At 40.5% G+C, this 26383-nt stretch overlaps 1 protein-coding gene across 4 annotated transcripts in view; it reads right to left on the bottom strand.

Annotated features, from left to right (window-relative positions):
• Nucleotides 1-1485: 1485 nt before the first annotated feature.
• Nucleotides 1486-26383, bottom strand: part of hivep3b (HIVEP zinc finger 3b) — a 56744-nt gene continuing 31846 nt past the window's right edge. Inside the window, exons 2-10 of one of the 4 annotated variants that reach the window (XM_086078203.1) lie at nucleotides 25040-25085; nucleotides 17659-19999; nucleotides 16746-17035; nucleotides 14757-16661; nucleotides 13150-13292; nucleotides 8184-8359; nucleotides 7887-7988; nucleotides 4123-4766; nucleotides 1486-3012 (exon numbers count right to left, since the gene is read on the bottom strand). In XM_086078203.1, coding sequence (XP_085934329.1) covers nucleotides 2392-3012; nucleotides 4123-4766; nucleotides 7887-7988; nucleotides 8184-8359; nucleotides 13150-13292; nucleotides 14757-16661; nucleotides 16746-17035; nucleotides 17659-19651 — 5874 coding nt within the window. In that variant the 5' untranslated portion in view covers nucleotides 19652-19999; nucleotides 25040-25085 and the 3' untranslated portion in view covers nucleotides 1486-2391. Of the gene's footprint in view, nucleotides 3013-3180; nucleotides 3237-4122; nucleotides 4767-7886; nucleotides 7989-8183; nucleotides 8360-13149; nucleotides 13293-14756; nucleotides 16662-16745; nucleotides 17036-17658; nucleotides 20000-25039; nucleotides 25086-26383 lie in introns of all 4 variants that reach the window. The other 3 variants (XM_086078205.1, XM_086078202.1, XM_086078204.1) reach the window with 3 other exon arrangements.

Below are 26383 nucleotides of genomic sequence, written 5' to 3'. Positions count from 1 at the left end.
AAATGTTTGTTTTTGCTCAAGAGTAACTGCTAGCTGTGTTAGCTTCTATGCTAATCGGTTAAAAACAAACGTAGCTATCAAATAAAAGAAAAAAACATGAATGTGTTTTTTTTCTTCTGATAATGTGAGTAACAGTTGGTTTGTTTGACACACTCCATTTTGGCTGAAAACATTAAAAAAAACAATATAAATAATAGAAAAGAGGAGTAAGCTTGTGCCAACCCATTGGCTTTTAGCTTGATAATGCTATTTGTGCTATTTTATAAATCCTTTAGGTCACTTGTTTCTCTTCCTCCAGATGGCTACAAATATTTGAGCAACAGCCTAGCATATATGTTGAGAGAGACACAACATCAGAGCACAATTACAATTCTAAAAATAATTATAAAATAATAACGTTTGTACAAGTAGAAAGTGAAGTTGGTTATCAAAAGGGATTAAAAAAGGGAGCCATTTTATGAGCAAAAAATAATAAAATAAGCAATAATTTAAAAAATCCCCCTCCCACAGCCGATAACAAATAAATAAATAAAAATCCACTGGCAGAAATGGGCTTCCATAATATGTAGTGACAGTATATATATATATATATATATATATATATATATATATATATATATATATATATGATATAATAAAGTTGCAAAATTTTGGAACTGAAAACATGTTCTTAACTTGAGTGATAACCACTTTCTGTGAGAATTGTAAATATATAATATTTAGCTCTGAAAGCTTCATGATTGAACAACGACCTCTGCTGGTCAAACTTGTTTTGTCACATAAAGTGTGGAAGGAAATTAGGTATATTAACAAATATGAAACAGGAATTTAATTATATGAATGTTCGATTCTTCACTCTCATGTTCAGAGTGAGCTAAAGTGAATCCTAGCACCCAACTTGAAAAAACATTTACTTAAAAAAAAAAAACTGACCAGAACAGAGGATTGGTAAAAAAACAAACAAAAAAAACACACAATTCAGATAATATTCAGTATTGTTAAACATATGGCAAATTTAAATAAAAACTAAAAGAATGTGGTTGCACAAGTGTGCACCCCTCTACTATTTGAATTTGTGTCTGACCATCCATTTTCTACCGCTTATCCTGTTAAGAGTGACGGGTGAGCTGCAGCCTGATCCAGCTGACTCTGACACAAAGGCAGGGCGCCCTCTCGACTAGTGGCGTTCGTTGCAAGCCCTACAATACATAATAGTGTCACAACACAACCAACCACTCACACCACACTTACAGCCTAAAAGTCTACACACCCCTGTCCAAATGCCAGGTTTTTGTGATACAGACATTTCCCCCCACCATTTTGACCTATAAACTGTACAACTCAATTTTGAAAGTATTTTTTTCATTTTTTTTTATCATTTCATGAGGGGAAATAAAAATAAACTAAAATCTGGCTATTTTCAAAGGTGGCGTTGGCTTTCCACCCTCAATGTGCTAAGGTTACAAAAAGGCAAAATCTACAGGGTTTTTGGTGCAATATTTGTTTTTAATTTTTGTCCAATGACTGCAAATTTTGTTGTGTGTGAAATTTGCAGGGCACTTGATCCGCCGGTACCTGTCAAACTCCATCCCTCATCTTTGTCCCCAATTCAAATTGTATGAACATCATGAAAAAAAAAAGTAAGAAAAAGAAACATTGCCCCCCCACCCCGTTTAACAAAGAGTAAAAAATAAAACAACAACTCTGAACTCTGAAACAACTGATCATTGTCATCAAATAGCAATAAATAAGGAGCGCTCTTCCCTGTAAAGAGATTTCTCATCCAAAGTCTCTTACAATAAAAAATAGAACTTCAGTGCATTTCCTTTGACGGGTTTTCGGCTGCTCCTTCAATGTATCATCGATGTGACTCTTGGTTACCCTGGAATTAAAGCAACAGTATTAAAGAACAAAACAGAACACCGAATATAAATCTTCCTCGATGACACAAAAGTCCAATATAAAATTTCACAGCCTTCTCATTTTCTATCTGTACTATACACCTCAAAACACAAACCTGGACAGAAAAGGCACAAGTAACTATAATTGGAGTAATACTGGAAAAAAACAAAAACATTTTTGATTTAAGATTTTGGTCATTTACACATGTTCGTATTACTCTTGACACATATTCAAACAGACAGTAGCATTACCAGTATCAACAGCGATACGGGAAGTGTATAATCATATATCATTCTGGTATATACATTTACAGAAACATTATTTTCACAAAGAAAAAAAAGTGCATTTTTTATGACAAACCTGAATATTGCCAAAGAACAAACATTTAAGTTAACAATAGTATTGAAAACTGTATAAAAAAAAAAAAGAAAGCAATTGAAAAACAAGACAAATGTAGCGAGTGAAAAAGCAAGTTGGAGATGCATCAAATTAGGTGCTCTGGTCTTCTCTAGTTGCGCCCGCTGTCGCTCTGCCCTCACCCTCCGGCCGCTGTCCAATCAGGCGCGAGGATACAGGGGCGGCGAGACTGAAGGGTGCGTCTTGGACGCCGCGTTCGCTCGACTCAGTAGCACGCCTGCGCGTGTGGGCGGAGCTTTGTGAGCTGCCATATTGCTTTGAGTCCGTGGTCTCCAACTCCAGTTTGGAACACATGACTTGTGCACCGACGCTGCACTGTACTGACTGGCTGCCTCCTGCTACCTTGCAGTCCGCTGACCAGTCACTCCCAGGAGTCCTACTCCCTTGAGGTCCTGGGGTCCCGCCCCAGAAAGAGTCAAACCTGGCCGGCGACGGCCCCTCCGTGGAAGGAGACATCGGGGACAAGGGGGTGGAAGGATTGGACCTTGGCCTGGCTTGTACCATTTGAATCCCTCCGATGGGAATCATCAGATAGGGGACCTTGGCTTGTTGGGAGTGCATGGGAAGATGGCTGAAGATGTTGTCCGCCGCTCGGTGGCCGGGATAACCCTCGCATGTGGAAAGACGAAAAGCAGGCGGGAACAAGAAGGTGTCTGCCAATGAGTGCCCATCCGCTGCAGCGCCACCTTTGTCCTGTAGGGGAAAGCACACAAGCCCCATTGGAAAATGTATTGCAGACCCTTCTGCTACAGAATACTTTACAATGTGTGTTTTAATACGTTTCGATGTGTTTAATGTGGCAAAATATGTAAAAATATGAAAAAAAGAATGATAACATCTCTTCAGATCGCAGATTTTCACCTCGTGTAGGTGGGCCGGGAATGTATCACTAGTGATAAATGGGGGTTCAATGCACTCTAAAAAACAGATAAAAAAAAACAAACAGATTGGGTCAAAAATGGACTGAACCAACTTTTTCAGTTCACAAAAGTTGGGTAACATTAAATGAATAGTGTACAAAAGAAGTACCATTTTGGGGGGTTGTTTTGTGGGTTATTCATTTCACATAACCTTTTGTATTAACTGAATAACCCAATTGAATTGGGTAAAAAATGGCCCGACCCAACTTTTTTCGTAAAAAAAAAGGGTCATACTAAAGTAATAACTCACCAAAAAAAACAATCTGTTGGGTTGTTTATGGTTTATTTATTTGGCCCAATTAAACAAATTTATTTAACCTTACAAAGCAACCCAGAAAGTTGGGTTGGGCCCTTTTTGACCGTAAAAACATTTGGGTCAAAAAAGAACCGACACAACATTTTGGGTCACTTAACCCAAAAAGGTGGGTCAAAATCAATAACCCATAAAACAACCCCCCAAAAATGGGTTTTGTGGGTTATTTATTACAGTTAGATGAAAATGTATAATCCACAGACCAACCCAATTTTAGTTGTTTTGATTGTGACTGATCCACTATTTGACCCAACTTTCTCAAATTATTGCCTCTCTCTTTCTCCCCCCCTCCCTTTTTTTTAACAGACTGACCCTTTTTGGGGTTATTCTATGTAGCCGCCCATTTTTTGAGGGTTGTTTTGTGCAAAATAACCCAGAAGGTTGGGTCAAATTGACCCAAGTAGTGGATCAATCCATTTTTGACCCATATTGGGTTATTTTTTTGACCCAACTGTTTTTAGAGTGTGTGTATAAAGGCATAGCAGACACAATACTTTGTAGTGTCTGTCCAGGACAAATTGCACATAGTGCATACAAATGGCAGTACAGTATATTGAAAGGATTTACTACTTTTATCTGACGACCCTTTGTGCCGTGATGTTCCCAAGGAAGGCATCCAAGGGTCCTCTGCTGCACTCCAACCGGCAAGGGCGGGGTCGTAGCTTGTAGCAGCCTGTAGCAGCCTGGCAAGCTGGGACGAATCGGCGAGACGGGCCTGACGGGAGACGGTCCCCTTTCAGGGGATGGTGACATTCGCCGGCTGGGTGAGGGTAGCTCTGTCCTCGGGGACAGACTGCGCATGGGTGAGGACAGCTCCGGGCGGGGGGAGAGGCTCTGACTGGGGGAACAGCTCTCACTGCTGTGGGAGAAGGCTCTCGGTGATGCCTTCCAGCTCCGTCGGGAGAACAGAGCTCTCCTGCTGCCCGGCGAAGCGGCTCGCCGACCGTGCCAAGCCCCTCTTTGGGAGGCCTCCAGGCCCGGACCGGGACTGAGGCCGGCGGGCTCGGGCTCGGGAGTGCACTGCTGAGAGCGACCCCCTGTTGACGCGAGGGTGTCCAACGAGCAGGAGGAAGGAGGGTCATCGTGAGACTCTTCCTCATCGTCGTCGTCATCATCATCATCATCGTCGTCGTCATCATCCTCCGACTCCTCCGCGTTGGAAAACTGGTGTTCCTCTTGTTCCTCGGAATAACACGCACGTTCATCGCTCCCTGCTGATAAACAGAAAGCCACTCTTAGTTGCATCACTTCAATTCACATCCATCTTGTTTTATCACTCTGGATCATTTCCGCCTATTTATCGCCTCCACCAAGCATGAAACGATGATGGGGATATATGGCGGGCTATTTGAGCATTCATTCAATATCCAGCTTAAAAGCCGTGTACTAGTACGCTCTACAATTTAGCGCATAGCAGAATGTCTTACTAGAAACATTCTTTCCACTACTAGTGCGATTTTAGGCCATTCATACACATTTCAACCTGATTAATAAACTACTGTGCTGCACTAGTAAGACTACTAGTAAGCATGTGTCATGCATGAATTCATTCACTGCCATTGACGGCTATAGACGTCAAAAATTCCTTTAAACTATTTCTATTAGTTTAACATTTTTTTTCACTTTTGTTAACAAGAGTATGAAAACCTACATTTTTTTTAAATTGTACATTTAGAACAGATATACAATTTTGTTATTAATTGTGAGTTAACTAGTGAAGTCATGCGATTAATTACGATTAAAAAATTTAATCGCCTGACGCTCTTAATTTTCTTTTTTCTTCGCATCAGGCGATTAAAAATTTTAATTGTAATTAATCGCCTGACTTCCATAGGTAGCTCACAATTAATCACTACATTTGTATCTGTTCTAAATGTACAATTAATTTTTTTCTAGGCTTTCATACTCTTGTTAACAAAAGTGGAACAAATGTTAAACTAATAGAAATGTTTAAAATTATTTTTTGACGTCTATATCCATCAATGGCAGTGAATGAGTTAATAGCCTCCTAGAATCTATTCATAGCACAAGTAAGGCATTTTGACCTTTCTGTTACTACTAGTAAGAAATAAAATGTCCACTAGCAGTACTGGTATGGTGTGTTTTTTTGTTTTGTTTACTTTACTAGTGCTACTAGCAACAATGTAAACTTATTTTCACCTGTTAGTTGTTCAAAAGAAAGTCAGCAGGTGTTTATGAAAAGTAGCAACCTAATAAAATAATTGTGTGAATCTGAGAATTTTTTTTTTTATACAGGGACTTATTTGGCATTTGTTCACAGTGGAAGTGTAGCAAATACTATCCATTAGTAGTTCAGACAACTACGTCATCATTTTCAATTCAGTAAAAACTAACTAGACATTTGCAATTTTTTGAGAAATTGCATGTGAAGGTTGAAATGCTAAATGAAAAATATTGAATATAAAATATGAAGAATGATATTGAATGTGTTTTTTTTCCAAATGTTTTAATGGGAATGAATGTTTTTTTTTCTGGTGGGGCGTGGAATTTTTGTCATGTTAAAAATCATTTCCAATGGGGATGTGAATCTGTTTCGTTAAAAGTAGTAACGGCAATAAATGTTTTTTTTGTTGGTACTGTAAGGGTGAAAATAATTTTTTGGGGTGATGAATGTTGAAATTCAGAAAAACATGAATATTTGGAATGAAAAAATGACTAGCCCTCATGGTATGAATTTTTGGAATATGTTGAAATTGTAACGATGTGAATCAGATGAATTATGTGAAAGGAGATGCATGTCAAAAACACATATGAGGAATTAAACATAAGGAATAATGAACAACAACTTTGAACTAACAACAAAAATAGTGTCCAGCAATGTTATTTTTCCTCCCATTCAGTTAAGAAGTTTAAATTCTAGTTTGTTGGTTCTGTGATGAGACGATAATGCAAGGAGCGCAAACAGTTACAGACAAACTTGGTCTGGGTTAGCAGATGAGGACCCTTAATAACATTTCATGGTCATTTGCTAGTAGATGGTAAAAATTGTGCAATGTTACATCTTGGCAAGACTAAGGAAAAATATCTTTATTAATTTTTTCCTTTTATGAAACACTAACCTTGATGGAGGTAAGAAAATTTCACAACAAAAAAAAAATGTTGTTTGCTGCGCGCTTAATTGCCTGGGTTAACGTTGTCGAGCTGCGGTGCTAAAAATAGAACGGTGCCGTTTACGGCCCTTGTAGACGCTAATTATAGCGCTTATACATACTACATTATATTTGTAATGTGGCTTTTTTGTTTCCCTTTGGGTTTTATGTATACTAAAAGAGATGAACGATGAACGGAGAACGTGAAACAGGAAACGGAAATACAGAGCAGCCTTCCAAATTAAAAGCATGGATTTCAAAACAAGATATAATTAAACATCACACTTAACAGCTTGAGGAATTCTTAACATAGTAGTTATTATTACTACGTGACTTGAAGCCCTATTATATTGAATTGGATTATTTGAACTTCACTGTATTCCTCAAAAAGAAGATGTACAACCAGATATTTTGATTAGGACTTTTTTTTTCTGGACACTGGATTAATTATTTCATCTTATTTATCGATAAAAAAAATCATTTTATTGTGTGCTCTATGCAAAATGACTTTTAGGAGCAAATTGAAACAATATAATTGCCATTAATTTCATTAAATTTTAAGGAAATTTGCTGTAGTTGGGAGACATATGTCATTTAAAAAAAACATCTTTATTTTGGAAATGTATCATAAGTATTAATGGTATCGGCTGTACTGAAGATTTGAGTATGTGTCTAAAAAAAAGTAGTATTGAACATCTCTAGTTTTAATTCATCCTTGGCAGGAGGTGTGTAAGAAAACATAATTTAACGTTTTAACCTTGGCAGAGGTCTGTGCTCGCTTGAAGACACATGCAAAATGACACACAATCTGCTTGAAAGAACTCGCTGTAGGGACAGCAAAGTAACACGCTTGATCTTGCTGACAATCCGCAACCGACCACAGCCATGTTATAAATAGACTACGGTTGAAAAAGCATCACACTTTCTATTCACAAACTATGTCAGGAGGGAATGAATGAAATCACAGCGTCCTCGTATGCGATGAGCGCAGACTGACAGCAGAGACGACGTGACGGCGGGAAGGTAATGAGGCTGCTGCGAAAGTACGTCGATGCCATTGTGCAAAAAAACAAGAGCAGCGCGCACGGCTTTTCATTCTTCATTATTTATCTTGAGCTTTTTTCCTTATGCAAGGGCGAAAGGTTGGGGAATAGCACATTGTGGTTGCGTAAGCTGTCAGCGCTCAACGGCTATACTTCTTCACATCTCCCCCTCCTAGCATACCTGTTTCCTCGCTCTCCGGCTCGTCCGCCGATGGTTCACACACTCCCATTGCCTGGCACTTTTTCCCATGAGCTTTTGACTTCATGTGTTTGGTAAGGTTCCCTGCAAAGGGAACATGAAAAACACATTAAAACTTGCGGCCATTTCCGCCGGGCAAGGAAAAAAGTAGGACATTTTTTTTCGACAACAGAGATAAAATGCAAGGCAGCAGACTTAAAAGTTGATGGATTTCATTTAACAGACAGAATAGTGGAGAAAGACAACAGAACTGAAATATCTCTTTCACCGTCCCCTAACCTTTGGTTTTGAAGGCAAAGTTGCAGTGTTTGCAAATGTACGGACGGACATCAGTGTGTGTTCGGATGTGCTTCTTCAGCATGCTGGGCTTCTTACAGCGGATGCCGCACTCCCCACATATGTACTTTCCTCTGCCACGCCCTCGAACGTAAATATACTCTTCGTTAGACTTATACCTGACAGACAGACGGGATGGGCATGCGTTATTGATACAGAAAAAAGAAACAACATAAAAGTCACAAAATCACAAATTAATGTCACTTTGATATTAATACAAATGGCTCATCTCGCTGCCTGGTAGATGATTTTTTTTGTAAATCAGTCAGAGTGGCAATTGAAGGGGCTTGAAAACACTTTTGACAAGAATAATGATTCTCAATAGTCAAATTTGACGCTACCAACAAAGTTGACTAATTCGACACCAAGCAGACAGAGAGCATCAAGAGTGTTCATCAGTGCAGGAAATCAATTAGGATAAAAAGATCAACATAAGGCGTATACCTCACCAAACAACATTAGGTTCACCTGCACAACTGAGTGAGATTATAATAAATATCACACAAATAATAATCACAAATAATTTTCAAAAGCACTGACCTACATTTACAACATGAAATTAAATTTTTCATTCCATCAGTCTTTTGTCTTCATTTCTTAGCTTGTCATGGCTGTGCAGCTTCCAGTAGTGTGGGTTGTTTATTTTAAATTGTCCAATCAGATTTCAGCTTTATGTGTTGCCATGTACTTGAAATCTACCCAGGGTCACCAGAATCACGAGAGCTGTCATTGGACAAACATGCGCCCACAGAAATCACAGTTGTTTTTGTTTGTTTGTCAGATTTTAAATTTATGATGTCACATTTTCTCATCCTCTGATTGGTTGATTAGAGCTACTCGAGTATGAAAATGATGATTAAAAAAAAAAAAGGGTGCAGGGAGATAAGCCTTCTTTCTACTTTTGTGCGGTTTTTATTTTTTTTTTAAACTTTTGCAGCATCCACCCAACTTGGGGATCAAACCTGAGCCTCCGCTTTGGAAGAGCAGAGCCAAAACTACAGGCCGCCGCCCAAACTAAAACATAGGGCTGGGTATCGATTCAAATTCACTCAATCGATTCAATTTTGATTCAAAAGAGTTCAGTTCGATTTGATTTTGATTTTTTCCAATTAGATTCGATTCACTATCGATTAATTATGGAACATCAAGTCTTCTTACAAATCAAGGACATGATATAAAAAAAACTGCCCAAACATTACATTCCAAATTTAATTTTGCAGACGCAGTAACTGGTTAAATGATTTATTTATTAATGAAAATAACATGTGCTATAATCACTTACGTGTAACGCAAACGTTGACATCAGCATGGATGAGATAAAAAATTTACAAATAGTTAATAATTAAGATAGTTAATAGTTAATAGTAACAAATATAAATTTAAAAGATTCTGAATTGTCATTAAGTGCAATAAGTCAGGTCTTTCATAAATGTAAGAAAATGCTTTTAAATTCATGTGAACAGTAAATAAATTTAAAAACTGTAAGATTAAAAAAACTAATTGGGCCTTTAAAATTCGATTTTCTTGTTCATTTATGGGGAAAAAAGAGATATTAAAATAAAAGATAGAATAAAAAAATATACTGTAAAAAAAACGAGGGTGATATTGATTTGTGTTGAGGTCATTCTTCTGTCACTAGGTGGCATTATTGCATTTGTAAGACATTATTTTCATATTAAGAGCTATTTAATCTTTAACATGAAGTAACTAGTGAAATTCTGCACATTTTTTAAAATTGTTAAATACAACTCGACTCCAGTCTCCATAAATATATGCATTATTATAAAAAAAATCACTGCTAAATGTTGACGTGGACGTGTCTGCTGCATTGCGACTGGAATTCCCCCCAGGACAGGCTTTCCAAGTAACGCATTAATTGTGCGTTAAAAAAACGAGTGGCGTTAAAGAAACTTTAAATTAACTCAAAATAAACACCCCAAATAATAATAGTAAACATTGATTTATTATGGTATTTCTGTTATGTAAATAACACAATTGACTGTAAAAGAAAGAAGAAAAAAAAAGAAAGAAAGAAAATAAATAATTGTAGTTTAGTGATGTAAATAATTATAAGACAAGTTTCTGATACTTTGGTTACCTAATCTAGCTACATTAGCCTACAATGCCGAAATACGAATCACACTCATTATGAGATGCATTTCTTCACAATTCTGTCACATTTGTAGTTTGTATTGCACAATAACAAGTGTTCCTAATATTTTGATTACCTTATCGAACAACATGACAATGAGAAGATATTAGACATGGCAAACTATCTAGTCTTTGGGATCTCATTGAATGGTGCAGGTGTACTTAATGTTGGGGCCAGTAGGTGTCTATTCCATGATACACTGTAAAAACAAACAAATAAACAAACAAACAAACAAACAAATAAACAAATACATAAACGTAAAAACACAGACATTTAAATCGCAATTAACAAGACCTCGGGTTGAGGGTTAAAAAGAGTAAATAAGGCTGGTTTATGGGACAGCTGCAGGAACAGCTGCTGGAGCCGATCACAGTGCTGTTTGTTCCCCCCAGAAAACACTATATGCTAATGAGGGACAGCAAAAAAAAAAAAAAAACGTGCTCGTGGCAACGATGGGTGGATGAAAGCGGATGTGGCACAATGCACAAACATTCAGCCAAACGACACGCGCGCACACACACACACACGAAGAGTTCTTGGGAAACAAGCCCGTCTTTATAGAGGTGGATTGGGGATGCCCACCGAATCCCTCGCAGCGCTCGGTCTCATGCTGCACCCTCCACTACACCCTTACCACACACACACACACACAAATAAACAAGAACACACACACACACAGCACATTATTAGCTATTCGTCTGCTCGGGTGGCCCTGCCGACCGCTAAAGAGAGGGAAGGGAAGCCTACTTACGGCCCTCAACCTAAAATAGACACCAAGCACAAATCAAGCAACACATTTGGGTCTATTCTATATAAAGGTATGTATACACAATCCAGACGTTTACCAAAAGGTTATTTGTGGTCATGTGAAAAATGCTCAGCCACTCAAAACCCATTCTGATTTTGTAAATAGCCAATGTGTGCTGACTGCGTTTAATTAAAGGCCATGAACCACATTTGCAAGAAGCCGGGCTGTCAATGCTTTCTGTTTTATAGCAGAAGCAGCAACAGCAAATTATTTTTATATATATAAAAAAAGCAGCAGGATAGTCTCAACAGTGCCATTGTGTTTTAGTGATTCAGGGGCGGGTTACTGTTCACTGGCATGTATTTTCTAACCGCGGCTAAAAATATCCACCTACATCTCCAGAAAAACAAGGCAGAAGCTGCACGACCACCAGGCAAGTTTTGTGCGGAGAGCATCACACCCAAACGGCAAATAGGAAAGAATCCGCTACAGGCCTTGCTTGTTTCCAACAAAGAGCAGTTTAAATGATAAATCCCATCAGCACATCCGCACTAAGGCGTGAATACAATTTTTCAATGTTTACAACTTAGGCCATGGAAACAATTTGCATGTTACAACAATCAAAATGGAAATCGTCCTTTTCTGTTCTGAAAAAATCAGAAGTAACCTTGAGTTTAGTGAGGAGAATTATGATGACTTTTTTCGTTCATGTAGCCGTGGGTACCCATTCACAATTTCAAAATTCTCAAAAGAAAAGCGTGGAAGAAATATGGACAGTGAAAACCGCAGATAAATACAGATAACAAAAATCCAACAATATAAAGCCTAGGCTAACCTTCAACACTTCTCAAATGTACCGCACTGATAAACACAAACACATTTTTGCTGTTCAACACTAAACTTGGCCACAAAATGTGTCAAAATAGTCATCAGAAATGATCACCAAGCACAATGGAACCTTAACTTGAACGCCACTAAGGTTGTACAATTTTCATAATGCATAAAAAAAATAAGACAAAGAACAGAAAGTAACCAGAGTTTACAACGGCGTATTAGGGCCATTTATAAATAAATAAATAAATAAATAAATAAATAAATAAATAAATACAAAATATAAAAATATAAAAATGTATGTATATATATATATATATATATATACATACATATATATATATATATATATATATATATATTTTTTTTTTAGAGGGTGGGGACAATATTCTGAGAAAAAATTTGTAAATCCGCCACTTAATAAAGTGGTAAATTTGCGACTTTATAAAGTTAAGTTTTAACCAGAATGCCATATTTAGACTAGTTGGACTCCATAGAACATATTATTGACAAAACCATTTTTTGGGTTGACTTCCCTTTTAAAATAAGATGCGATGAATTAAAATTCCACTTTGAGAATCTACAATCCACAGTGGGTGTTCTCTCATGACTTGACCTTTTCCATCTGTTCTTTGCTGCGAATCTTGTCTATTTCTAGAGTGGCTTTGTTGTAAAGCGATCTACACCTCCAGGGGAAACCTTTGAGCTCAAACCAGAGCAAAACCTGGGAAAGAAGACAGGCTCAACTGGAAAAAGATCACTGGGGCATTTATGGAAAGTACACACACAACATGTGAACACAGTACAGTGAGCTGAACAAACATTTGCAGGTTTGAAGGAAAACACACACACACGCGCGCATACACACACACACTTAACTCCAACATGACAATTGTGTGTATTATATAACTGGTGAATTGAGGCCTTCATGAGATAGTCAAAGTGAAGGCAGCATGCGCATGCACTAACATGCTGTTATCTCTCCAAATGAACCCCTCCAAAGCTCAGAGGTTTGCGCCAGCAGAAATCGGGGAAAACTTGGCTGCAGCTACAACTGCATCTATTCCCAGACCCTATCCTTCCCTTTGCGCTACTTTTATAGCCGACTTTTATAGTTGCTTTCCCCGTGACAGCGAATGCATCGCTGCAATCGTTGAATGAGAAGCAATAGCTCTTACCCGCCTTCAAAGATGCGAACGCGAGATGTTTCGCACTGTTTTGAGGTGGAAGGTCCCTCCTCATCCCTCGTCTCGTTATTCTCCTCCTTTTCATGCTGGTGATCTGTTACATCAGTGGAGGAACAGGCTGTGATTGGATGGACCTGCATTCAAGACACAGGGTGGAAAAAGAGACAAAGTCCTTTGATAGACATTTTCATGCCAAGCACATTTGTGGCGGTAAGTCCTCACTGTCCGCGTAGTCCCAAAAAAAAAAAACTGCAGCTAAATAAGCAATGACATGTTTCGTTCAAACCACACCATCACTTTGTGGCGAGGTTGAGCAAGCACAAACAATGCAGTAAACACAGAGACCAGATTTGAGTTTTTTGTTTTCAGATTCATATGAAGGATGCAGCAAGGCTTTGATAAGCTTTATGGAAACCTTTGATTTGACCTTGCTACACAACTCAAAAGAATAAACTTAAGTGTCAGTTGGTCGTGGGCAGTGTTGGGAATAAACAACAACAGTGCGCATTCACAATGGACACCATTCAGACATGTCAAGGAAGCTGAAACATACTCAATGTAACACGCTAAGCCTAACTTCAAAATAAAGTTGACCAAATACAGCAATACATTGACATCAATGCAAATAGCCTTAGTACACTTTTACTTTGAAGATGGCCCACGTCGTGGCGTGATGGCTAGCTTGACTTCCCTTTTAGATGTTTAGGAGTTCTTTATCGTAGTTTTGATTGACATTAATTGACATTAACGCTATCCCGAACTCATACTCAATCGCTAATTTAGGACGCTAAGAAACAGCTAATTAATTACGCCGTCATTGTATGATACAGCAGAAGTCTCCGAGGTAAGTGGCTAGCGGCTAACTGTTAGCATTACCAACGAGTGTCTGGCTGATAGCTGTAAGTGAGTTTGACATCTGGTACCTGATGGCTTACTTTAATGCATTTTCAGTATTCTGGACCAAAGCTACTTTGTAATTTACTCTCCATGTTTAAAGGAAGGGAATGTGCCTTAAATTACACTTTGAGGTCTTTTCATAATTATTAAAAAAGATAAAATAAAGCGAACGTCTTCATTTATTTTATAAAAACACTTTTGCCCATTAAAAAACAAACCAACAACAACATTTAACTCAAAATGTCAAACATAATCGTTTAGAATTTAAGAACACAACTTTAAGCCATTAATACTTTATTTTACATATGGACCATGCATAAAATAAGAATGTTTCTGCCTTATATCGCACTTAAAGTTGTGTTCCTAAATCTTAAAGGGCCATATTAGAAATTTTGAAGATTTTTTTTTTTTATGGGAAAAAGTATTTTACAAAATAATTGCTGACCCGCAAAACAATCCAATCCATGGCTCAGATCCGTGATCCGATCCGAACCGTGACTTTTGTGATCCGTTGCACCACTATTTGTAACTATAACTAATTACTATTTTATAGTATGTCCTCATTCAGACACGAACATTCTTATAAGCCCAAACTGGGTTGCCATCAGACAGTGACAAGGTATAAAAAGGTTGAAGATGATGTAAATATTCCATAGCATGTTTGTTTTGTTTTTTTGTTGTCTTTTGTTTTGTTTTTTTACCTCTGACATTCGTGGGGTGCTGCTACTTGCGGGGGGCTTTTCAATTTTGGCTGGGTTGGGAGCCATGGCAATGGTGTACATCTCTGAGCTATACTTCTGTTTGGAGCACAGCAGAGACAAGGCCACCTTAGTGCTGACACCTGGCAAGTTTGGGTTGTGCCCGCTGACACTCCAGGTAGAATAAACTGAGTTGCGCGGATCCCTCTGTGCAGTTGGGTTGGGTTTGACATAGTTCAGGTAGCACCAGTTGACAGAGGTTGGCGTATGGAGGCTCGGGTATGAACGGCTGCTTGTTCTCTCGATCCCCATCTCCTTAACTTGAGGCTCCTCCTCTTTTTGACTTCTCACAATTAGCTCTTCTCCTTGTTTTTCTTCTTTGTTAAGTTCCCTTTGCCTTGGAATCAGCTGCCCTTCTTCTTTTATGGGTGTTACCGCAAGCGTCTCTTTTGTCTTCTCAACCTCTTCCAGTTTCTCCCCACCAGTTTTACTTTCTCCCTCCTTATGTACCCTGTTGTCTACATCCTCCAACTCAAGTTCAGGCTTGTGTTGCTCCCCTTCCGCTTCCTCTTTTACCCTTTTCTGGTGACGCTGGGCCTCAGTACTGAGCTCTAGACTGGCTGCAGGTGAGAGCATACGCTTACTCCCTCCGGCTCCAAGTGGACCATATTCCTCGACAGAAGGTGACTGCAGTTCCCCAGGAAGGTGAATCTTAATGTCTGGTGTGGGGACCTTCAAATAAGACCTCTGTAACTTGCGTCTTTCCACTTTGCCCAAGATTGTCATGGTTGTGCAAGAAATGGGGTCCTGCGGACAAGCAGAGGTCAGAATCTCTGACATGGTGGTGTACATGGCACGTGTATAAGTAGGTATGTGGGTTTGGAGGCGGACTGGGACCACTAGAGACACTGATGGTGTAAGCTGTGCCATACATGTGGCAATGAGGGGGCATGGGTAAGAGTAAGAGGTGCTTCCCTCTGTGGAGGGAGGGGATATAACCTGTGTGGAATGTATTGGCATGGCAGGCAAGTACAGAGACTGACTCACACTGAAGGGAAACTGGACAGGAACTAGAGCAGGAAGTTGGTGTAGCGGTATACCCATTTGTTCAGCCATGTGGATCTGCATTGGGTGTACCTGGAGAGGTTGAACAGTTTGTGAATGTAAGAAGGTTCTGTTCATAAACTGGGAGACCGTGGTGACTGGGAGTAGCTGGGATTGAGGTCCTGGAGGTAACGTCTGTTGGACGCTTTCATGCGTAGGAAGAATATCTCGAGGGAAGATCTGTGGCTGCAACTGCAAGACATTCCCTGGGTCCTCCCGTTTGAATTGGGAGCTTGAATAGAAAAGAGGATGGCTTGAGTGGGAAGGCCCGGGTTTTGGACTCTCGGCTCTGGATAACTGGGCCCCCTCCTCTTGCTCGGGTTCCCCTAAGGTTGCGTGCTTCACAAGGAGACACTTCCGCCGTTCTTTCCACGAGGATGCTGACTGCTGAGAGGACAAGGATCCCAAGTCAAAAGATTTGCTTCTGGTATCTGCGACCTGCTGCGCTTTCTGAGGGGCCTGCTCTGAAGCCGAACGCCTCATCTCCTTGTGGCTTTGGTTGTGTTGTTGGGAAGTTGAGGGCACAGTCAACATTTGGGTGCTTTGGCTACTGGTTCCCCAGACTGCAGGCTCTGACCTTGTTGCATCTTCAAAAGAAGCAGAAAGACTTGAAGTGTGGGACATGCTGCTCTCCTGACTGGGGCTGCGAGGCAGGGACACCGACTCGAAGCTAGACTCCCCAGAGGACTGCGCTGCCTCAGCTAAGCGGAGTCTTTTCTTCTTTGGGGGTAATTTCTCCGCAGGGAGCTGGGCAAGAGTCTGGCTACGTTGTGGCCACTGAAACTCCTCCACTCTTTCTGCCTCCTAGGATAGACAAGTTGAGGCAAGGGGATCAAATTACACAAGATATACAACATTTTCACATCACATTAAATAGAATCATTATACCTTCGATGAAGATGCAGTCACTGGTGGTGACATGGATGGCATGTCAGCATCAGGCTCCACTGTAACAAGAATCTCTGGCACTTGGATGTTGGGCTGGCGGATGAGGCGAGATGTAGAAGGTGATGGTTTTGGATGCGGTTGTTGTGCTTGGTGAACATCTTTGACATCTGAGCCTTCACTTTCCATGGAGAGAGTCTCCTGCTTTTCAAAGGAGCTTGTGTGCTGGATTACAGACACACCCTTCCGATCTCGATGCTGCTGTTGTCCCGGGTCCGTCTGTACAGTACCACCTACATGTACCATGATCAGAGACATGACAAGTACAGTACATCTTTAAATAACATACACACTGTATATTTAATACATCTGTGTATTTCAAAATAAAATAATTCCATGTAATGACATTTAAATGGCATGGTATCAATAGAGAATAATAGTTAACAGCATGCTAAGTGTTATTGCTCCCACAAAATACCATTTTATTTTTTATCTGCTACCACACTCTAAGAACAGTTTGATCAAAAACAACCTAATTTGGGTCCAAATGAGACCGACCTGCTACTTGGGTCAATTTGACTCAACTTTCTAAGTTGCTGTGTACAAAATGAGGGTTGGGGTTAGTTTGTACAAAATGACAACTCTCTGGGTAGTTTTGTACTAAAACAACCCCCCCAAAATTGGGTAATTTTTAAAACACAGAAAATTTACCCAAAAATGACAACTCGCCATTTTGTACAATCGCCCCCTCAAATAAAATGTTGTACAAAATGGCCCAAAGAGTTGTAATTTTTCGGTCAATTGTACTAAATGACCCAGAAAGTTGGCCCAAGTAGCGGTTCGCTCTCATTTCAACCCAAATTGGGTTATTTTTAACCCAACTGTTTTTAGCGTGCATATCAATATGTGAGCAAACCTGAGAGTGCTTGGCTGTGTCCTGGTGGATCTGCCACTGGAATGATGCCTGCAGAACTCCCTGACATGGTTCCAGACCCAGGACTTGGAAGATCCTCTTCTATACTCTCCTCTTTCCTCCTCTTCCTCACAGCCATAGCTAGTGCTCTGAACTTGTAGTGAATCATCATCTGAGGGCGATCCACTCTGCAGGTTTTACTTGCATCCTCGCTCTCCTGTTCCAGTGCTTGCTGTCCTATACACACACCTTTGTGGGCCCTGTAGCTCTCAGGATGCTGGAAGCATGTTCCACACAGTTTGCATTCAAATGGGTTCAAAGTACTTTGCACTGCTTGTTGCTTTGGATAACTGGCTGTGTCAGTGCCAGTGTCTGAAGAGGAGGAGTTGGGTGGAATCTCCTCCAGCATAAGTTCAGCTCCCAAGGGAACCTCTATGGCAGGTTGTCGCCTCAACATACGGTGGGCGTGACCGATGTTAATCTCTGTTGTCATGGCCTGCTGCTCATCGAATGACTGGCAGAGACGGTAGCCTCTTTTGGACCTCATTCCAGACGCAGATGATTCTAATTGGCTGCTTGATGACGGCATTGAGCGGCTTCTGAGGAGGGGTACTGTTGACAAGGTTGGAGTGACTGGTGGTTCTATCTCTGGATTCTGAAGGTGCCTTAAGCCACTGGGACCTGGGGCTTCTCCCTTAGGGTCAAACACGTAGGGGTCTTTGGGGATAATCAATTTGGGTGACTCCAAGCTACTCTTTCTTGACAGAGAAGAGCGCCTGGGCTTCACACTATCAATCTCACTAGTGTCTACCACAGCTTCATTGATGGTTATAAGTTTTGTAATGTGTTCAATTACTTGTGTTTTGGGTACAGCAAATGGAATACTCTTATCCTCAGTTCCAGACAGCGAGGAAAGGGGAGAGTGGGAATGCTGTGGATGTGGACTACGCTGCTGCCCTCCCAACCTTCCATATTTCCCAAGAATGATTTCTGCGTAGGTTTTGGCACTGGCACTGGAAGGACTAACATGGGACAGTTCTGTGCTGCCTGATCCAGAATAATAACCAGACTCTGTGCTGCCTTTACTGCCAGGGCCAAGAGAGGAAGATGAGGTTGAGAGGGATGAAGGAGGATCATCAGGTGAAGCCATTGGGGCACGTTTTCTTTCACTTAGCCTCAGTGCAAGCCTCTGCTTGACAGCCTGAGTATCTTCCGGCCTCTGGCTCTCCTCTGATCCTCCTGGTAGCTCTTTATCACCTTTCTTCTGTCGGACCAAAATCTCCTTGGAAGATTTTTTGTGTTGACCTGTCTCATCTTCAGACTCTGTGCTTTCGCCCTCTGTATGCTCCTCAATGTCTTCTCCAATACCACTGCAGTCTGGCCCACTCAAACTGGGCTCATCACGACTGGATTCGAGGCCTGCCTTAATGCGGTGGGCATGGGACTTTCGGTGCTTGTATAGGTTACTCTTGGTCTTGAAAGAAAAGCCACAGGGGGCACAAGGGTAAGGTCTTTCTCCTGTATGGGATCGAATGTGTTTCTGAAGAACACTTGGCTTGGCACATGGACGACCGCAGTAAGTGCACACATATTTCCCTGGTTTTGGGGGTTTCTTCTCACCTTTCCTGGGAGAGCTAACCCCTTCTTTTGTCTCTTGGCTTGGCTGATATGAGACCTTTTGGCCATGTTCAACCTGGGTGGAGGATGAAGAGTGATGAGATGTCGTTGATGCGGAACCTGGAGAGAAAAAGCTGCCTCCTGAAGGACCTGGGTTTTCGGTATGCTGCCATGCTACTGCTTGCTGTTGTAACCGAAGAAGATCAGCACGTTTGGGTTGGCGGGTTTGCAGTCGACCCAACGCTCTGTGTACTGGACGAGGATTAGATGGCTGCTGGGGCTGCGGACGAGACTCAAAAGAGGACTCGACTGTCACATGCTGCTGCTCTTGTCTTCCAGAGCGATCCCCATCACCCGGATGGCTGGGCTCAGCCTCCATAGAGTGAGGAGAAAGCCTCACAGACACACACGCGAGGGCTCTTGGAGCCTCATGGGGCTAACCACATGGCAGCAGGGAGGTCAGAGACAAGGGGTTGTGGACGGTGATTGTAAATCATACCAAAGCGCCTCTTTCAGCATGGGCCTGAAGTTATTCAAGAGGACCAAGTGCGGCATTGTTAGAATGTGCCCTGGAGCAGCACTGACGTAGGTAAACATAGATCATCTCTTGGTATAAAGCAAATCGTCTTCTGTCCAGCTGCAGCCATCCTAACAGCCCGTTAAATATCTTCACTGCATCTCTTTTGCTGGTTTCCGATAGTGTAGATGGGTGAACCTCTGAACAGTTCTAGAGCAAATCAAGCAAACAAAAAAAAGCAAGTATGAGCTTGTAAATTACATTATAAGGCGTTCTAAATGCTCTAAAGTTCAGAAAATGGATATAGCAATTATGAACTACTCAAACTTAGAGTAAACTATTGGAAATGAGTTGTATATGCTGATGTATGCCCACATACTGTATGTATGTATTTCAAAAGAAAATAATTCCATCTGGGAACATGATTAACTGACCAATGAGTGGCTGTGCCAGAGCAGTCCGGGTCTACAGAGCAAACATCCATCGCAATGGTACCAAATAGAAGCAGAGTAGAGACCACAGTTCTGGGGCACATAGTCAAAACAAATATTGGAATTGCAGATTACACCTATCTGATTTGGCCCCAACATTTAAATGTATAAGTGAAGGGGGTGTTTTCGTTTGGATCAGTGAACTTAGCAAGTGAGGTTGCGCTCTTGTTATTGATATCTGCGAGTAGTGAAGAAAAAAGGTTGTCAAGACGAACGTCTGGATGTGTCGGTCACAGATGAGCACACGCAACAGAACGGAAAAGGAGGGAGAACACAAAAAGAGTAGCACATCTTTTCAGGGAAAAAGCATAACATTAGTTTAAATGTAATGATCATTCATATAGGTGTTGATATAGAAGTTTAAACAGGAGGATTAGTTACGGTTTTTAAGGTTAGGGAGAGCGTTGCTTCTATTATTCATGGAAGTCTGGACTGCCGGCTCTCAGCGGCGGGAAACACACTGAGGGTTTTGCCAGAGAGATGAGGGGAAGGAATGCCTGAGTGGAGCCTCCACATGATGCCAAAACATATACTTGCATGCACACACATACAGCCTGCCTACAGTGAACAGTAAAAGCCCCACAAGACATGTTCCTACGTCCAGACTGCAACCTCTGAATTGACTGTGACAGCCAATCGGCTGCGGCGTCCTGAGGTGACCCCGGACTGCTGTTTAATGTGGGGAGGTGTACTTTGTCAACATATTTGTAAAACAGAAATCACCCAATATCAATGGTGCCTATTGCATACGGTGGATTTCACACACCAAAAATGCATTTAATTCATTCATTCAAATAACTTTATTGCCTCCCCCCGAGGGGTAATTGATTTGAATCAGTCATCACATAAGAAAACACAGACACAAGAAAATCACATTACACATGTTAAGACACTGATGACATTGTGAAATTTCGGATCCGGTGGCAATTTGTCGTGCTTATGTGAAATCCTATTACATTTCACTCCCTGGGTGAAATATTACCCCCTTTAGCTATTACGTCTATAGAGAGAACGTAGCCTTGCCCTCGCTGATTTGCAGGGGACAAATGTTTAGGCCTGGATTTTCTTTCCAAGTTCAGTTTCAAATAATTGTTCAGAGCAATTTTTGAATTCTGAATTAGTTTTTCAATCAACTTATTGATTGTTAAAGGGGAAGTCAACCTTAAATATTTCTTGACAATAATATGTTATATGTGACCTTACTCGACTAAACATGACATTCTGATAAATATTACATTTGTGGAATATAAGACATGCAGCGAAATCCAGCCGTTTTTATCCATCACAGAGGGCGGCCATTTTGCCACTTGCTGTCGACTGAAGATGACGTCACAGTTACTCAGGGGTCAGGTAACAACCAATCACAGCTCACCTGTTTTCTGAAGCTGTGATTGGTTGTTGCCTGAGACCTGAACAACTGCGATGTCATGTTCACTCGACAGTAATTGGCAAAGATATTCTGATATTGGTTAAAAACTGAAGGATTTTGCTGCTCAACTCATATTCCACTAAGACAATATTAACCAGAATACCGTATTTAGACTAGTGGAGCTGAATAGAAAATATTATTGTCCCCCAAAATTTGGGGGGTTGACTTATTCTTTAAGAATTTAGTGGACCACAAAGCATGAAGCGCACCTCTTAGCTGCAACCAGCAGAGGCGATGTTGAGTCAATCTTTTCAAATTCGTGATCTGAAGAAGAACAACATGAGCGATCAGAGTTGTTGCTACGGCAAAACACTTTTGGAAAGTATTATGCTTCTCAATACGCTCATCCCATTAATAAAAATATGAATAATTACGTGAGCAAGGAAATATAATCAAATGCCCGCCTCTTGTGATGAACACTTGGAGAAGGAGCGCGAATGAGTGAGCAATTTACAATATGTGAGATTCAGGTATTCAAGGGAGCCCTGGCACACTGAAGTGCTCTTGTGTATGCACACACATGAGCACACTTACACATCTCTACGTCAAGTCCAGGTTTTCTACTTCCAGAGCTGCGCATTGGATAAAATAAAACACTTAGCTCAGTGCATGTTCATTTCCTTATCAATACCCTCATGTATTCACACAGCTGGTAATGATGGCTACCAATATGAGCTAAACAATAAATTGCGTTGCACCCTCAGGACAGATAAACTCTCTTAAGTGCTTTAAAAAAAGCTGTTGTCACCCCTTTCACCTCCCCAAACATACACTCACTTTCACACAGACACACACTCATGCCTTGTTCTCTCTTACTGGTGGTAGCCTGGTGCTGGTTCCCATGGAAACAAACCTACTCTGAGCAACGGCAGATGGAGAGGGAGCTGGAGGTCTAAATTTATCTCCCAGCATCCTCTCTGACTACAAACACACACTGGCAGCAGGAAGTGAGGGAGGGAGGGGGGGGGGATGCTTGCCCTCCGCTTGGACTGACAAGCTGGCATGACCTTTGACATACACCCTTTCTTTAAGTGACAGCTGCTTGATATCAATGAAGAAGAGTATGTATGCAAGTTGTACTGTTCAGACAAATGCAATATAGGATGCGAGGCTTTCAATCAAAGGCATGTTTTCCAGTTACTCAAGAAAAACATGGTCAGGTTGGGGGGAAAAGCTAAAAGACTGAAGCAGATTTTAGAAGTGAGCGGAGAACTCTCGCTCGCTCGGGGATGCCACTTAAGTCAGCAGGTCATACCGGAGCCCTCAGTCAGTCTATGCGCTCGGCGCAAGACGCTTTGGGATCACAGAAGCGTGCAAGAAGGATTTCCCAAGGCTTTCATAAGACAGGAAGTTCAACTTTGCAACACTGGTCACCTTGTTAGAGTTTTTGCAATATTCCTCAGCACAGGTGAAACGCTACTTTGGTGATATTATTAAATGTCAAAATTAAGGGGCAGATATTACAAGTTTTTCTTCTTTCTGTCCCCTTTCATTTCTTTTTCTTTTAAAGAATCAAATAATTTAATTGAATTGAATTGAAAATGGCATTCAATACCATTTTTTTCCCGGACCAATACCAGTACAAGACTCAACTCTTGAGTAGTCACCGATACCAAGTACTAGATACTTTTGATACACCCCCCCCCCCAAAAAAAACATTATAGAAGGATCTTTATATCCCAATATAGCGAAAAAAATTGCATGAAATTAATGGCAATTTTCTATTATTCTAATTTCTAATTTGTAGTTCCCGATCGTAAAATGGCCACAAAGTCATCACGAGTACCGATACTTTGAAATAAGGCCTGGTATCTGCTCAATATTGATATCTAGTATCGTTACTCGCCCAACCCTAGTCAAAATATTCAACATATTAAATGTGATTTTTTTTTTGAGATTTCGATTTTTATTTGTACATAAGAAAACTAATGCCTATCAATGGCAGGCACTCGGTGGAGACAAGAGACAGAAAGACACACTTACAAGAGACACATACCAATCATTTTGACAATGACTCAATGTTTACCTCCACCCAACAGAATATTAACCTCAATCTACCTCAATGAATATGACACATTCATCGGTGCATAACAAAAATTCCATAATAAGAATGGAGAGAGAAAAAAAACCTTCACCCAGACCAATAACACTCTTCTCTCTAATAGCTTAGTGCAGTCTCTCCCAACGTTTATTCTTCCAAGTCACATGTTTGACATTGGAAAATCTAGCGACAAACAAATGTCACCAAAAAATGGATACGGTCATTATATACGTTCTGTCATCTAATGGAGAGCATTTACTGTAATTGTTCTGATATCGCTGGTATAAATACAGTAAATGAACAAAGATACATTATCCATAAATACATAATAATTAGGGATGGGTGAGTACCGATATCATGTATCGATTTGAGGCCAGTACCCTTATTTCAAGGTATCGGAACTGGCGTTGTGGCCATTTTACGATTAGGAAGTAGGAATTAGAAGAATAGAAAATTTTATTTTTTTCCATGTAATTTTAAGGTAAAAAAAAATACTGTTTTACTCTTTAAAATTATCTGTCATTGTTTGTGGGAGGGAAATTGTATGTTTATGATTATTATTTTTTTATTATAAAATGTTATGTATCAGTCTACTCAAGAGTTGAGTAATCGAACTGGTGATATTGAACATCCCAAATAATATTTGTCAGGCTAATTGAGTAACATTGTATAATTTCCCGCCACATACCTGAGAATCTCTAGCGGCACACTAAGGTGCCGCAACACACTGGTTGGGAACCACTAGCCTTGTGGTTAGAGAAAGAATTAGAAACAGAATATTTTTACTGATCGCAACATTTTCAGTGTTGGTTGAGGTTGTTCCCCTCCCGTCCTGTTAGTGGCAGTAATGCACATTCCAACTGCCAAATAAAAAAGGTGCAAAAACATGTGAATGTCTGCTATGAAAAATGAAATGAAATGAAAAATGTAGCATGTGTGTCAAAATGTTATGAGTTCTCCCTCGGTCAATATCACACCTCTCCGCTAAGTTTCACAAAATTCGGCTAAGTAGTTTTTTGTGTAATGTAATGAACACACACACACACACACACAACCAAAAACATTATCTTTAGCAAAAGTTTAAAAAAATAAAATCCCTTGAAACGTCGCAATGCACTCATCATTCAACTTATCTGACAGGTAGTGACGAAGCCGAAAGAAGAACAAAAGTGACGCAAGTCTAAGCACTACGAGGAAGACAAGGATGGATTTCAATGAGACGGAGCGAAAGGGGAGGGTGTCTCCGAAACAGACAGACAGACAGACAGACAGACAAGAGTTGAGATTACCTGACAGAGCAGTCTGGTCTTCCCCCTCAGAGACGCTTCACAGGCTCTGTGAGACAAGCATGGAGAGCCAGAGAGTGAGAGCGGATATGACTGCTTGAGTGGGTGTGTTGCCGAGAGAGGCAGAGAGGGTGGGGGTGAGGTAAAAACAGAGTGATGGAGAAGGGGGGGAGACACCAAATGAATGTTTCCACTGTACTGTATAAACGTTAGGAGAGGAGGGGGGAAAGGCGCGGTAGGAAATCGAGAGCAATTGATATTCTTACAGTCAAACGAGTGAAAATCCTCCTCATCGTCATTATCGCTACCAAACACATTTTTGGGGTGGCATACCAGGAACGTGAAACAAAAAGCACACAACGCGACAAGATGAATGTCTGTCGTTCTTTCTTTAACTTGCACAAACATTCATTGGCCAAAGCAGGGATGATAAAAATGGAGTGTTTTCACCGTAACGTACGTGTTCCGTACAGGAATTTTTTTTTAAACAAGACAAAATGTGCTTGTTCTTTTTTAGTGTCTTTTTCTTGCTCTAAGCATGTCGTTTCTTTAAGTGGAATTCAACACAAAAAAATGATTTACAATATTATGTATGAACATGTGCACAATAAAATCCATGCTAGAATCATATTCAGGATGCTGAAATAAATTAAATACAGCAAGAATTTTGAGTCCACTTTTATTGCTTTAAATGCGTTTTGAGCGCCTGATTGTCAAAATGTCTAAACACCCTATTCTGATTAATATTGTGTTTCTGGAAAATGAATAAAGCACCAAAATCCACCCGTTTGTATCCATCTCAAGGGGCGGCCATTTTGTCACTTGCTGTCGACTGAAAATGACATCACAGTTGCTCAGGGCTGAGGCAGCGACCAATCACAGCTCAGCTTTCGAATGTCACATGACCAAACTCAGAAAAGAAGTGAGCTGTGGTTGGTCGTATATGAAAGTATTATTTTTTTTACTTATTATTTTATGTATTCATTAAGTAACTCATTCACTCCCAGCCATTTTCACTGAAGCAACCCCCTTCGCTCCTGGCTGTTTTTACTGGATTTTGACAAAATATTGTGTTCTATTACTATACAAACACGGAACCTACCAAAAGAAAGATAAGAGCCTCTTCGTTCGTCAGGAAAAATAAAGCATATTTGTATCTGTTTCCATTCTTCATCAATTAGCATTAGAATATAGCTAAGATTTATCATTATATCACAAACATTGGGTCCAAGTGGAAAGATTTGTATTTAGTAACCTGTGAGTTAGTGTGCACATGCTGATGTGATGTCACACTATTTACATAGCTGGCACAGGCAACACCGTCAGATCAGGGTTTCCTGTTTTGAA

This window comes from Leptonotus elevatus, chromosome 6 (genome assembly GCF_054856555.1).
Source record: "Leptonotus elevatus isolate MCC_2025b chromosome 6, RoL_Lele_1.0, whole genome shotgun sequence".
In the NCBI taxonomy this organism is placed as follows: Eukaryota; Metazoa; Chordata; class Actinopteri; order Syngnathiformes; family Syngnathidae; genus Leptonotus; species Leptonotus elevatus.
The sequence above is the reverse complement of the archived record's forward strand: the minus strand, read 5'-3'. Positions and strand labels throughout refer to the sequence as shown.